The sequence below is a fragment of the Arachis ipaensis genome, chromosome B8, assembly GCF_059453495.1.
Source record: "Arachis ipaensis isolate K30076 ecotype BB chromosome B8, ASM5945349v1, whole genome shotgun sequence".
NCBI classification, from domain to species: Eukaryota; Viridiplantae; Streptophyta; class Magnoliopsida; order Fabales; family Fabaceae; genus Arachis; species Arachis ipaensis.
In genome coordinates, this window is record NC_142443.1 from 108888211 (window position 1) to 108901592 (window position 13382).

At 38.2% G+C, this 13382-nt stretch overlaps 1 protein-coding gene across 1 annotated transcript; it reads right to left on the reverse strand.

Moving 5' to 3' along the window:
• Positions 1 to 7782: 7782 nt before the first annotated feature.
• Positions 7783 to 10480, reverse strand: CRSH (Ca2+-activated RelA/spot-like protein). Its single transcript, XM_016315937.3, has 4 exons — positions 9906 to 10480; positions 8668 to 9606; positions 8230 to 8514; positions 7783 to 7992 (listed from the first exon to the last, which is right to left on the reverse strand). Exons 1-4 carry the CDS (start codon positions 10311 to 10313, stop codon positions 7858 to 7860), a joined length of 1767 nt encoding a protein of 588 aa, XP_016171423.1. The 5' UTR covers positions 10314 to 10480; the 3' UTR covers positions 7783 to 7857.
• Between the last annotated feature and the right edge of the window lie 2902 nt (positions 10481 to 13382).

Genomic DNA, 13382 nt, shown 5'->3' on the forward strand with positions numbered 1-13382 from the left:
GCTAGGCACCAATGGTTTTAATCTTGAAGCATGTGTCTGTAGTGCTCCTGTGTGAGGGATCTACTTGGATGAATAAGCTCTTAGGGGTGCCTTATCACTTGTTAACTTGGCTTAACTAACCCGGGATTATCAGCTGAAAGTCCACTATCAAGAGTAACCCTCACCACAGAGCATTTAGTAAACCCAAAGAGGTGCTGGACACCAAGGTCTCAAGAAAAAAAAATAAATAAACTATGTGCCTGTGGTGTGTATGTATGGGGGAGAGACTTGAGCAAGTAAGTCCTTAGGCGTGCTTCAACACCTAGCACCTTGAACCAACTGGTTCGGGAGTTTTGGCTGAAAGCTTATTTTAAAGAGTTGCCCCCTTACAGAGCACTTAGCTTAAGAACACAAATAAGCCCTGAAATAACAACAAAAGGATCAATGAATAAAAGTCTCATGGGATGCAATCAAAGTGAGTGTTTTATGACAAGATAAAGGTCTGAAAGCCAGGAATGAACCTAAGTTGCTATGCATGAAACCACCATAAAACCAGGGACATGAATTCCACAAGAATGACTCATTTCTCTTGGCATTCCATTCATCATTCTCTTGTTCCAGTACTTGCTTAGGGACAAGCAAGCTTTAAGTTTGGTGTTGTGATGCCAGGGCATTTTGGCCAGTTTCACTGACCTTTTCTTTACTGTTTTTAGGGTAGTTTCATGCATTTCCTTAGGAAATAAGCTAGTTTTGGGTAGATATTCACTTACATCTTGATTCAAGCATACATTGTGCACTTTACATGATTTCATGAGGATTTTGCATGAATTTAAGGACAAAATTGGATGTTGCATTTTCCATGACTTGGACTAGAACTTTGATGCACGTTATTGCTTGATTTCAGGACAAAGGAAGCAAAAAAGAACCACATTAGTGGCTACGTTAGTTACACTAACGTTAACACTAACGTGGAATGGGAGTAACTTGCAAAGTTAATGAGAAAAGTGATTGCCAATAACGCTCTCGAAGCCATCATTGCCCACGTTAAGAGTCACGTTAACTAAGTTAACGTGAACTCTAACGTGGAAGTAAAGAAATGGAGCCAACATTAGTGACACTTAACATTATCACTAACGTTGGACCAAGATCATGAGTGGCCACGTTAGAGTCCACGTTAACTTAGTTAACGTGGCCTCTAACGTTAAGAAGAAAGGGGGGAGCCAACGTTAGTGACACTCAACATTGTCACTAACGTTGGCCAAAGCACATTAAGCCACGTTAACTCCCACGTTAACCTAGTTAACGTGGAAGCTAACGCGAAGGAACAAAGTGGTCGACAACGTTAGTGACACCCAACATTGTCACTAACGTTGGAAGAACACAAGCCCCCAATGAGCCACGTTGACTCCCACGTTAACCTAGTTAACGTGAAAGCTAACGTGAAGAAAGAAGGTGATCGCCAACGTTAGTGACACCCAACATTGTCACTAACGTTGGAAGGAGCCACACATGCCACCATGAGCCACGTTAACTCCGACGTTAACTTAGTTAACGTGGAAGCTAACGTGGATAAGGGAAAGATGAGCCAACGTTAGTGACACTCAACTTTGTCACTAACGTTGGAGATGGCTAGCAAGGCCACGTTAGAAGCCACGTTAACCTAGTTAACGTGGACTCTAACGTGGAAAATAGGGGCAATTTGGAACGTTAGTGACAATGGTAAGTGTCACTAACGTTCTCGAAGGATGACAAGCCTACGTTAAAAGAGCCACGTTAACTAAGTTAACGTGGACTCTAACGTAGGGAAGGGGGAGGCTTCTCAACGTTATTGGGAAAGTTGGGTCCCAATAACGTGTGCGAAGGACATAGTGGAAACGTTAGTGGCAACGTTTGTGCCACTAATGTTGAGGTTAACGTGGCTTTTAACTTTGGTGAGGAACGTTAGTGAAAAAGGTGATTGTCACTAACGTTCTCGAACCCATATTTTCACTAAACGTTAACACCACTAACTTCCTGATCCAAAGCCCCTGCCCACTTCATACTTTCTCTCTGCAAGTAAAAGCTAAGCCCAATGAAGAAGAGAACTGCTTCAAACTCAAGATCCAAAGGCCCAAGACTTGAAGAATCAACTAGAAGAACAGAAGAGTAGTATATATAGGAGTAGCTTTGAAATATTTTGGAAGTTGGAAAATTATAGGGAGACTCCTAGCATAGAACTACTCTCTGTATTTACTTTCTCTGCACTTCTAAGTTTTCATCATGTATTCTCCATCTTTGTTTTCATTTTTCAGAGCTATGAACAACTAAACCCCTCTCATTGGGTTAGGGAGCTCTGTTGTAATTTGATGGATCAATACTAGTTTTCATTATTCTTCTTCTATCTTTTCTCTTGATTTTACTTGAAAGCTTTCGATCTTCATCCAATTGAGTAGTTATCTTGAAAAGGAAGCTATTCATACTTGGATCTCTTCTGAACCTTGAAAGAGGAATGAAGAGATCAAGCTAGAAATGCTTTCTCATGCTGGACCAAATTGGGTTTGGATGGATATGTGACTATAATCCTCTCAACACTTGGTTTGGGAAATGCATGTGGTATAATCAGTGACCATACTTCATCTCTTCTCATGAGCAATTGACCAAGGAATTGGCTATTGATCAAGATTTGAGAGATTGAATTACAAGAAATTGTAATTCAATCACTTAAGATTGCCAAGGAGATCAATGAATGCATTGATTGAGGAAGAGATGAAAATGAAATTGATCCGGAGAATGCAACATCTCCTAAGCCCAATGAACTCCCCATTTCTGATCTTACCCATTCTCTTTAATTTCTGTTATTTACTTTAATGAGCAATTCCCCCATTCCCATTTACAATTCTGCAATTTACCTTCCGTCATTTACTTTCAGATCTATAATTCTAGCATTTACTTTCCTGTCAATTACCTTCCCGCCATTTTATTTTCTGGAATTCTCAACTCAAATTCTGGATTCGCTCAACTAGAACAGTCCTCTAATTAAAGTTGCTTGATCAATCAATCCTTGTGGGATTCGACCTCACTCTATTGTGAGTTTTTACTTGACGACAAATTCGGTACACTTGCCGAAGGGAATTTGTTGTGAGACAAGTTTTTCGTGCATCAAGCCCAGATAAGAGAAGCAGCATTGAAGCAAATGATAACTACTAGGTACAACAAAAAAGTCGTTCGAAGGAGTTTCACCCCAGACGACTTAGTCTTAATCAGAAACAACATTGGAGTCAACAAATCTGGGGAAGGAAAGCTCGCTGCTAATTGGAAAGGACCATACAAAATTAGTGAGGTCTTAGGAAAAGGTTATTATAAGGTGACCGACTTAAACGACACCGAGTTACCAAGGTCGTGGCATGCTTGTAATATGAAAAGGTACTATAGTTAAAAGCGAACTCTACTCCTTGATGTACTCTTTTCCCAACTTCATAATTTTTTCCCAAAAGAAAAGGGTTTTTTCTGAAGGGGGGTTTTTAACGAGGCATCACAGTAGAGACTAAGGGATTATAGATAGTCAAAAAGCCCTTAGTAGCAGCAAAGTACCTTCGCAAATAAACAAAAGTCTTTTCCGATATCTCTTATAAATTCCTTTTCGTTTTTCTTTCTTTCTACGAAACGTACCGACCTAAGCTCGACAAAGCGTGAAAATCCCATGAACCGACCTAGATGGTCGTCAGGATGAAACGACGAGGTACAAGTCGGTGTAAAGAGGTTATAAAAGTTGATCGTGATAAACTCAGAAACTATCTGACTTACAAGTCGGAAAACCGAGAAACAGAGAAATGCATCGCAAAAATAACCTAAGTCATAAGAACTTAATAAATCAAAAAATTGAGTATAAGGAATACCAAAAAGAGATCAGAAAACCTATGAGCACCAAGGCAAAGGCTGTCCCAAAAATTTAGGAGAAATTTAGAAGAAGGGACAGTCAGCCAAGAGTAAGGTTTTCTAAAAGATCAAAAAAGGTTTTTCGAAACCTAAACAGAAAAGCATGCACACAACAAGACAAAGAAAGATAACCTAAATCCTTATCCAAAAAAGGGTATTTTTAAATATTTTGTTTACGGCCATAAAAGGCCAAGAAAGTGTCAGCAGACCACCACCACCACATAAAAAAAAACAAATAGTTTAAAAAAGAGGGGGACCCACAGGCCGGGCCCCCATATAGCCACAACAAATTTTTTCAGCTAGGAAGGACGTCACCACCAGAGTCAGGGAGAGTGGTCGGAACGCCATCAGGGCCAGGAAGAGAAATATCCATAGGAAACAGAGTGGAAGTTCCAGGAGCCTTCGAAGAACTCGGGGCATCTTTTGATCGGGAAGGGGACTCCATTATCCTCTGCCCCCGAGTCTTTAGATCAGACTCGGTGACATAGCGGGGAGAGGAAGGAGAAACGATAGCTCCATCGACCACAATTTAATCCGGATCCAAAGGAGAGAGATCTAGGTCGGGAGCAAGAACCCCGACCTGTTCTTTAAAGATCCTCCATGCTTCTTCAACCTCGTCAGCAATGGAGTCCTCCAACTCTGTATAGGCTTCCCGAGCTCTCATCAGATCCTTCCTCATCTCCACAAGGTCCTCGAACAAACTCGAATAACTCTCCTGCGCCTTCTCCCTCAGGCCCTCAGCCATGGAACATTGGGCCTGCAACTTCCTCTCCCTCTCCTGAAGGCCATCCATCTCTTCCTTCAATTTGATGACCTCCTCCCTCAGCGCCTTCTCCTGCCCTTGATATAAGAGAAGCCTCCCCTCCAGCTCTTCAACCCTCAAGGTTGAACCTAAAGAGCTGAGGGGAGTCTTCTCAAAAATATCAAGGAACTTTGTACACACCCCAGCCGCCCTGATACTCTCCTGAGCCGGAATAGTAAGGTGGTTTCGAACAGAAGCATCATCCATACTTATACGAGTATGAGGATAGATATGCTTTCGAACAAACTGAGGTGCATCCACCTTAGCCTCACCTTCAAAAGAAGAGCCAGACTCTAAAGTCTTGCGCTTCTTCTTTTCTGCCTCAGGGGAAGATCGGGGAGGAGGGGACGGCTGAGAAGAAGCTGAGGAAGAAACAACAATAGGACGAGTAGGGGTCCCCAAATTGTGAGAAGGAGGGGGAGGGGAAGGAAGAGAAGGACCAGTTACCCTGGCGCCGCCGACTCTGGCACGAGACCTCACTTTGGCCTCCTGAACTCTCTGGTAAGACTCCCTAGAATTCTTCTTCACCATTTCTGTAAAAGCAATTAGGAAGCCAAAGTCAGCAAAACAAGTCGGAGAAAACAAGTCGGAAAATATGATAAACAACAAAAAGCTACCTAGTTAAGCCTGAATAAAGGTCGAAGACCCCTGTAGAAACTTTTTTGTATCCAGGTAGGGGGCTCTCCCCCACACTTCTCGGAGGAACCCCACAATGGCCGCCTCCACCTCATCCAAATCATCCAAACTATATTTTTCACAAGAAGAGGCCTCTAGCCAGTACAGAGGAAAGCGAGGAGAAGAATTTTCATCCAGAAAAAAAGGGTAGTGACCCTCTACAGCTTGAACTTTGAAAAAGAAATTTTTGAAGTCATGGAAGGATTCATCAAAAAGGGTAAAAATCCTCCGGCCTTGTATGGCCCGAAAAGACACCCACTGCTGCTTATTATTTTTCCCACTGAAGGGGCTTGGTCATGTGAAAAAGATAAAAGAAAATATTTAAAGAAGTCGAAAAGTCTAAAGCATGGCTGATAAATTGGTAAATTTTCAGAAAACCCCAAGAATTAGGGTGAAGTTGGGTAGGAGCAACACGGCAATGGCATAAAACAGCAATCTCAAAATCGGAAAAAGGAAGAAAAATGCCTAGGCGGGTAATCATGCTCTCATACATATAGAAAAAATGATGGGCTGCCTCAGAAGCCCTCTCAAAACAAACCCGGTCTTCCAGACCCGGGGCAATCAGTTCATATTTCGGCTCATTCTCATCAGAAGTACAGAGCCTATGATGAGTGCGAAAGTTGGTGATGAAGTCGGTATCAACAAAAGGTTCTTCCCCCAGAACCGTGACATCCACCCATTGAGCAAGGGTTTCTATAGAAGACATTTTTTCCTAGAAAGGGTTAGAGAAACCTACAAAGGAAAAAGAAAAAGGATAAAAAATAGGGTCTCTAAGGGGCCTGAAATCAAACAAAACAGAGTCACTAGAACCCTACAAGCCAACCCTCCTCTCTAAAATAAAAACAGGCAAACAAAAGCACTTTGTAAAAAGAGAGTAGAGAAAAAACTAACCTTTGCTTGAAAAAAGGATAGGGGCAGAGAAAGATGAATTTCTTCGAACAAGAGCTTCTTCCGAACAAAGCAGAGGAAGTGTGAAAGTTTTCAGAAACGAAGCAAGGAAAGAGAGGGAAAGTATTTATAAAAACGTTGGGGCATATTGGTAAAAACGGAAGCCGTCATTTAAAGAGGGGCACTGTTCCCAATGTAACTGATCCCCGCGTATGAATATACAAATCCCTAACGGACGCAACGTTTGATTAGACGCGACTGTTGAGAATTTTTTAAAACACGTCGGTTCTGAAACATCACGTCGGTTCCTTATCAGGTCGGCTACGGTCCCGACTTAAATACTTGACCCCAACTCTTAAAAGAAATTGGGCTCGAGTAGAAGCACTGTTCATACCCTGGCCCAACGCTAAGGCCCAGGTCCAAACGAAAGGCCCAACCCACAGAATTGAGCCTCGCTTGCCACCGACCTTCCCCTGAGAAGTCGGTTCTTGATACGACTTGCTTTAAAGAAGTCAGGGACGAAGATCAGCTGGCAGATAGACACTCATTCAAATGAGTAACTGCCCCTAAAATCTCTCAACCCACTTCCAGGAGCCATATCTCAACTTCCCTAAGATAAATGGACAGTTATCTACCTTAAAAGGTGGAGCTACCTCAACGGTGGTTATTGGTTTACCACTATAAATACACTGACACCTCTCAGGTATCTCTAAGTCCCAATACTTTCTAGACCTGCTCACACCTTTGCTGACTTAGACATCGGAGTGTCTTTGCAAGTACCACCCCCCATTCACTCATACTCACAAGTCGGACAGAGGCCCCAAAGACGCAAACCCGCTCGAAGGCTTCCCTCCTCAGATGATTGGGCCAACCCAACAATTTCAACCCACTAATCTCCGGTTACCCGTCATAACAGGTGGGTTCAGAACAAAATATTTTTAGAATTTATTTTATTTGATTTGAAATAAATTGATATGAATTGGATTGGAATGAATTATTATATTTAGGATATAGAAAATGGTTTGATTTAAAATTTAATATAATAATTTGATTTTTTATTTTTGTTATTTATTTACAACACAATTTTTCATCACCACCAATTATCACCATTTTACCACCATCGGCTGCCACCGAACCAACGTCATACCACCACCAACTGCCGTCGGACAAGCACCTGACCTCCGTTGACCACCTCTTTCTTTTTCCTAAACCCTTCTTTCTTATTAAGGCTAAACGTCTCATCTTTGCAGACCTATTTTGGTAGCCAAAATCCGTTTATTTAAGTGGTTAAACAGGCCTATCCAACGGGCTCGACCCATTTTGACAGCCCTAAGGTTGCCGAGAAAAACTGCTCATTTAGGCTCATCTTGCCTGCAACCGTTAGTAACTTATTTACATGGCAATACCAAAAAAAATAAAACTTATTTACATGGCAATTATATCAGTTATCTGGGGCTTGCTTAAGCTGACGACGATGACGAGGACGATTGGTTGTTGTTATTATAATATTGGTTGTTGGATTTGTGTAAGAGAGGTCATGGTGGGTAACCTTTCATAATAATATCATAAAGTTTTGTTCATATCAATTGGATGCAGCACTAACTGGCAAGCCTGTTTCCAAACTCCTTACTATATACCTGAATCAAACCACTGTCATCTGCCATATGAAGCTTATCATTCAACAATTTCTTGTATTGATCATCTCTAGCCTCTAAACAACGCACCAACTCAACCTGCAAAATCAAATTAACCAAAAGATAAAAAGGTTACAATTGACAAGAGAGGAGAATCAGCTAGCTTTATGGCAACAAACCAGAAAATGGTATTTACGTAGAAAGAAATATCTACTCACAAATTATCTATTCACCAATTAGTATAATTGTCACAATTTTCTGAAAAGGGCACGAAGATGCAAAGAATAACATAGAATAATCAAAGATTTCCCTATTCATGAAAGAGTATGAAATCACCTGCTTTTGGAACATATGGAATTCATCAGAGCTCAGGGAGCCATCACTGTTTGAATCAAGGAGATGCATCATCTCTCGGGCATCTTCTCCTGGTGCACCGAGCTCTTCTATTACCTCTGTAAGTTCCTCTATGCTAATTTTACCATCTCCATTCTTATCAAGAAGCCGAAACACTCTATCCCTCTGGTCAATCTCAATCCCCTTATGGTTTGTGTTTGGAAGATCTTTAAGTCGCAGAGCTGCCAGCTCAGCTGCAGCTAGCATGATTGTCTTCAGACGCCTTGCCTAAGCACCAACAAATAACTTACATAAGTTCCCAAATAGTTCTCACAGTAATATTGGAAGTAAATTCTTTTACTAAGTAAAATAAGTCATTTAAGTTTAAAGAATCCATGCAAAGTTACATATTTAATTATTAGACGTGCAAAAGACACCGACCTCCACCGGATCAGTAAGGCCTGCCTTATATAATGAATGTGATGCCGTTCCGCCAACAGCTAACCTGTCCATCTGAGTTGTTCTGATCTGTATTTCCATCAATGGTCTGGTCCTACCATTGTCACTTGCATCTACCGCCATATGTAAGCTTTTATATCCATTTGGTTTGGGGCTGGCAATATAATCTTTTGTCCGATGAGGAATTTCTTTCCACATAGATTGGATGATTTGATGAGCTCTGTAGCATGCCCTCTCACCAGCTTCCGATGCACTATATCCAGCTCCAGGCTTTGGATTTAATATCACTCGCAGGCCAAGCACGTCATTTACATCTTCTGGCTTTCGACCATCCTTCAAGAGCTTCTTCATCGTACTGTAACGACTTTTATACCGACCTTCAACTGATATATCATCAACCAGGGCTGTGAGCAAGGTATCGGCTTTTAGCGCTTGGAATAGCTCTTCCCTATATATATCAATAATTGATCTACCCCCTGTTTCATGACTTTGCAACCAGGTATCAACATACAGATAAGAATAAGGAAATAGGTACTGAAATGAGAGATCTTCCAACTCAAGTGATAAGTGATTAGTTCCCACAGCATGAGCAAGAGGAGCATATATTTTCATAACCTCCAGAGAAAGGATCTGCTGCTTATATCTTGGTAGATAATCGAGATGCCTCATCATGTCAAGCTTCAGAGCCAAGTCCAAAATCAGGGCCCTAATGTCATAGTAAATCAAGCAGAACTTCCTCAACGCAGCAGCATTATCATCATCCAGAACATCAACTCTGTATGGGATGTTCTTCAAACGCAAACTCTCATGCAGCAGGTGCGCAGTGCCAGTACCGATTTGGTTGCGGATTTCATGTATAGTCACTTCACCCGCCTCGAAGACCTCTCTCAAAATCCCGGCAGAGATAACCTCAGCATCCATCTGTATTCACATTAACTATAAAGAGACAATAAAAACGGCAACGATATAACAGATTGCTCAAAAACATAAGTAGTCACAACTCGGCTAAAAGGGAAATAAATGCACTGATATGTAAAATTGCCAAAACAAATTTCAAAATCAGTGTATCCAACTATAATATATATACAGACAAACTAGATTTTGAATGTACCAATTTTGTCAAAAGTAGCATAAACAAGTTCACCTCAGCATTCCTTCGAGAATATTGCTAAGTCCAAAACAAAGAAACTCAATCACTATATCGATTTAATTTTGTTTACCTGGAGATCGGCGAGGACGAAGGCAACGGATAAGGCTTTGGAGAGAGGGGAACGGCCATCAGGGGAAAGAGGGCAATTTTGCAAGATTGGAATGGAGAGTTTCAGGGACTTGAACAGCACACGAGATGAGCTCGTTGACAGCACGTTCATCCTTTCCGTCAGCTCGTTGAATGCTCCGATGAGTTCCACCACCATCTTCCCGCCGGCGTGCTCCGGCACCGCTATCGACGGAAGAGGCAGGGCGGCGTCAACGTCGGCCGAGCATGCCGCCGGACGCGGCAAACGGCGGCGGCGGAGGGAGAGTAGGTGGTAGGTGGGGAGAAGAGAGGAGGCGGAGGTGGAGTTGGAGAGACAAGAGTGAACGGGGACATCACGAGCAGGGTGCAGGTGCAACCGCAGTAGCTCCATTAAACTCGATCTCTCTCTCCCCTTGAAGAAGATGATTACAGTTTCCGATTACAAGTTATGTGGTGGCTACCGTTTCCGTTTCCATTTTCGTTTTCTGGCTTCAGCTTCGGTTTATTGGTTACCTCAATATTGACGTTATTCTGGGCCATACTGAATTCTGTTTCCATGGTCTGTTTTTTTCCTCATAAATAAATATACTTTTTTAAATAAATCATATTTAACGAGGGCAATTCACATTGATAAGCCAAGGGAAGAAGAAATTTACACAAATCTGCCAAATCAAAATCTGGTTCATGAATCAACCAAATTATGTTTATATATAGTTTAAATCAGCTAAATTTGAACTACATTTATACATAATTCGAATGATGTTGATTCGAATTATATTCAAAGGCACACACCCACTAATTCGAATCAAGCTGATTCGAATTACACTCACACATGCTGCACATAGTAATTTGAATTGGCCAGATTCGAATTATTCATGATTTAATTCTGCCCATTCTTTTATTAAAAAATTAATAATTGATTAAAAAAATTAATAATTTAAAAATTAAAAAATATATATATTTTATTTCATGCATTAAAAAAAGCTAACAAAATATTTAATTATGAGACTTCTTTAAAATATTAATGAGCTATCAATTCGAATTTTATACAATACTCTTTTGCCCATTTATAATAGCTCATAAATATTTTTTTTATAAAATTTTTTAATAGATTTATTTAAATTATACCACAAAAAAAATATTTTATTCTATACAAAGTAATTTTAAAAAATAGCTTAAAAGATGTTAGCAGTACTATCAAAATTTGTAATGTCCTAATAACTTAGGACATTAAAGAAATACTCTATATAGTTAATAATAATTTAAAAATTAAAAAAAATAGTTATAACAAGTATTTACCTAAATTACTAGAATATTACAAACTTTTATAGTACTTCTAATATTTTTTAAACTTTTTTTTTAAATTATTTTGCATAGAAAATGGCTTAAAATGCCCTTTGTTCTATACAAAATAATTTTAAAAAGTGGCTTAAAAGATGTTAGGAGTACTATAAAAATTTGTAATGTCCTAATAATTTAGGACATTAAAGAAATACTCTACATAGTCAATAATAATTTCGAAATTTAAAAAAAAAAACATAGTTATAACTAGTATTTACTTAAATTACTAGAATATTACAAACTTTTATAGTACTCCTAACATTTTTTAAGTCATTTAATTTAAATTGTTCTGCATAAAATAAAGGGCATTTTAAGCCATTTTCTATGCAAAATAATTTTTAAAAAAAAGACTTAAAAAATGTTAGGAGTACTATAAAAGTTTGTAATATTCTAGTAATTTAGGTAAATACTGGTTATAACTAATTTTTTTTTAATTTTTAAATTATTATTGACTATGTAGAGTATTTCTTTAATGTCCTAAGTTATTAGGACATTACAAATTTTTATAGTACTCCTAACATATTTTAAGCCATTTTTTAAAATTATTTTGTATAGAATAAAATATTTTTTTGTGGTATAATTTAAATAAATCTATTAAAAAAATTTATAAAAAATATTCATGAGCTATTATAAATGGGCAAAAGAGTATTGTATGAAATTCGAATTGATAGCTCATTAATATTTTAAAGAAGTCTCGTAATTAAATATTTTGTTAGCTCTTTTTTAATGCATGAAATAAAATATATATTTTTTTAATTTTTAAATTATTAATTTTTTTAATCAATTATTAATTTTTTAATAAAAGAATTGTCAGAATTAAATGATGAGTAATTTGAATATGGCCAATTCGAATTACTATGTGCAGCGTGTGTGAGTGTAATTCGAATCAGGTTGATTCGAATTAGTAGGTGTGTGTGCGTTTGAGTATAATTCGAATCAACATCATTCGAATTATGTGTAAATGTAGTTCGAATTTAGTTGATTCGAACTACATATAAACGTAATTTGGTTGATTCATGAAGCAGATTTTAGTTCAGCGGATTTGTGTAAATTTCTTCCTCTCTCGACTTATTAACGTGAATTGCCCTATTTAATGATGTATGAATTATATATATATATATTTTTGGGATTTGGATCTTCTAAAATTGTATTGTCACTTTAGAAAAAAAAAATACACTATTAATTACCATTGAATTAAGATAATAAAACTTACACATAATAAATATTACAAATTTAAAGATAATTAAAGTATCATTTTTCCATTTTATTAACATTGTCACTTTAAAATTTTTTTTTCATATTTTTGTATTTGATTTGTTCTCAAGTTTGCATAGCGTCTGGACAAAATTTACACGTATCTTGTTTTTCTTTTTTGTGACTTTTCTAGTGATTTTTCTTTTTTACTTACATATCTTGTTTATATGGTAAACATGATAAACAATCATTTTATATATTTTATTTGAAAACAAGCAATGGACAGTTGCTACTTACCTTATTGTGATTGATAGCGAAAAAAAAAAGTCAAAACCTTTTCATTTATAATGATAATAAAATATCAATGGTTAAATTTTTTTTCCTATATAAGTTGAACCAACTCAGCCAAAATTACACACACCAACTCACCAAAATTTCCTCCTCATTCTTGCAAATGGTTAATAACGAATATTATCCTAATAACAGCAGATTTTAGGGTGAATGAGGATGGAGTTTTATTTAAATGCTTGCCCTACATAGATGTAGGCATGTGTGAATATTTTTTGGTAGAACTGAAGAATCTCATATTATTCAATATGAGCATGATGTTGGATACATATTTGTAACAAATAACAACTATTTGAAATTAATACTTATGATAATGAGTATTTTTTGCCGTGAGACAAAAATTTTCAGCTTAAAGATGTTGAGTATTTTTTACTGTTTTTTTTTTTATTGGATGGGGCCGAAGGCCCAAGACAAAGGAAAATTACATTGGAATAGCTCTAGGGAGCTTTGTTCCCATGATGTTCCCTAAGAGGGCATGAAACAAGAAGGCTGGCGGCACCAAAAGGTAGGTGATCCCTTTGTGAAGGTTAAGAGATCATTTGGCTAGTAAATCTGCATAAGTGTTCCTCTCCTTGTA

Bases quoted from the DNA above. Each gene is read 5' to 3' on its own strand.
- CRSH (XM_016315937.3), bottom strand. From the start codon at position 10,313: ATGGAGCTACTGCGGTTGCACCTGCACCCTGCTCGTGATGTCCCCGTT. The intron at 8,515-8,667 runs GTCGGTGTCTTT...GTTGGTGCTTAG, and splicing joins GCCTTACTGATCCGGTGGAG to GCAAGGCGTCTGAAGACAAT. The intron at 7,993-8,229 runs GTGATTTCATAC...TTGATTTTGCAG, and splicing joins TCCATATGTTCCAAAAGCAG to GTTGAGTTGGTGCGTTGTTT.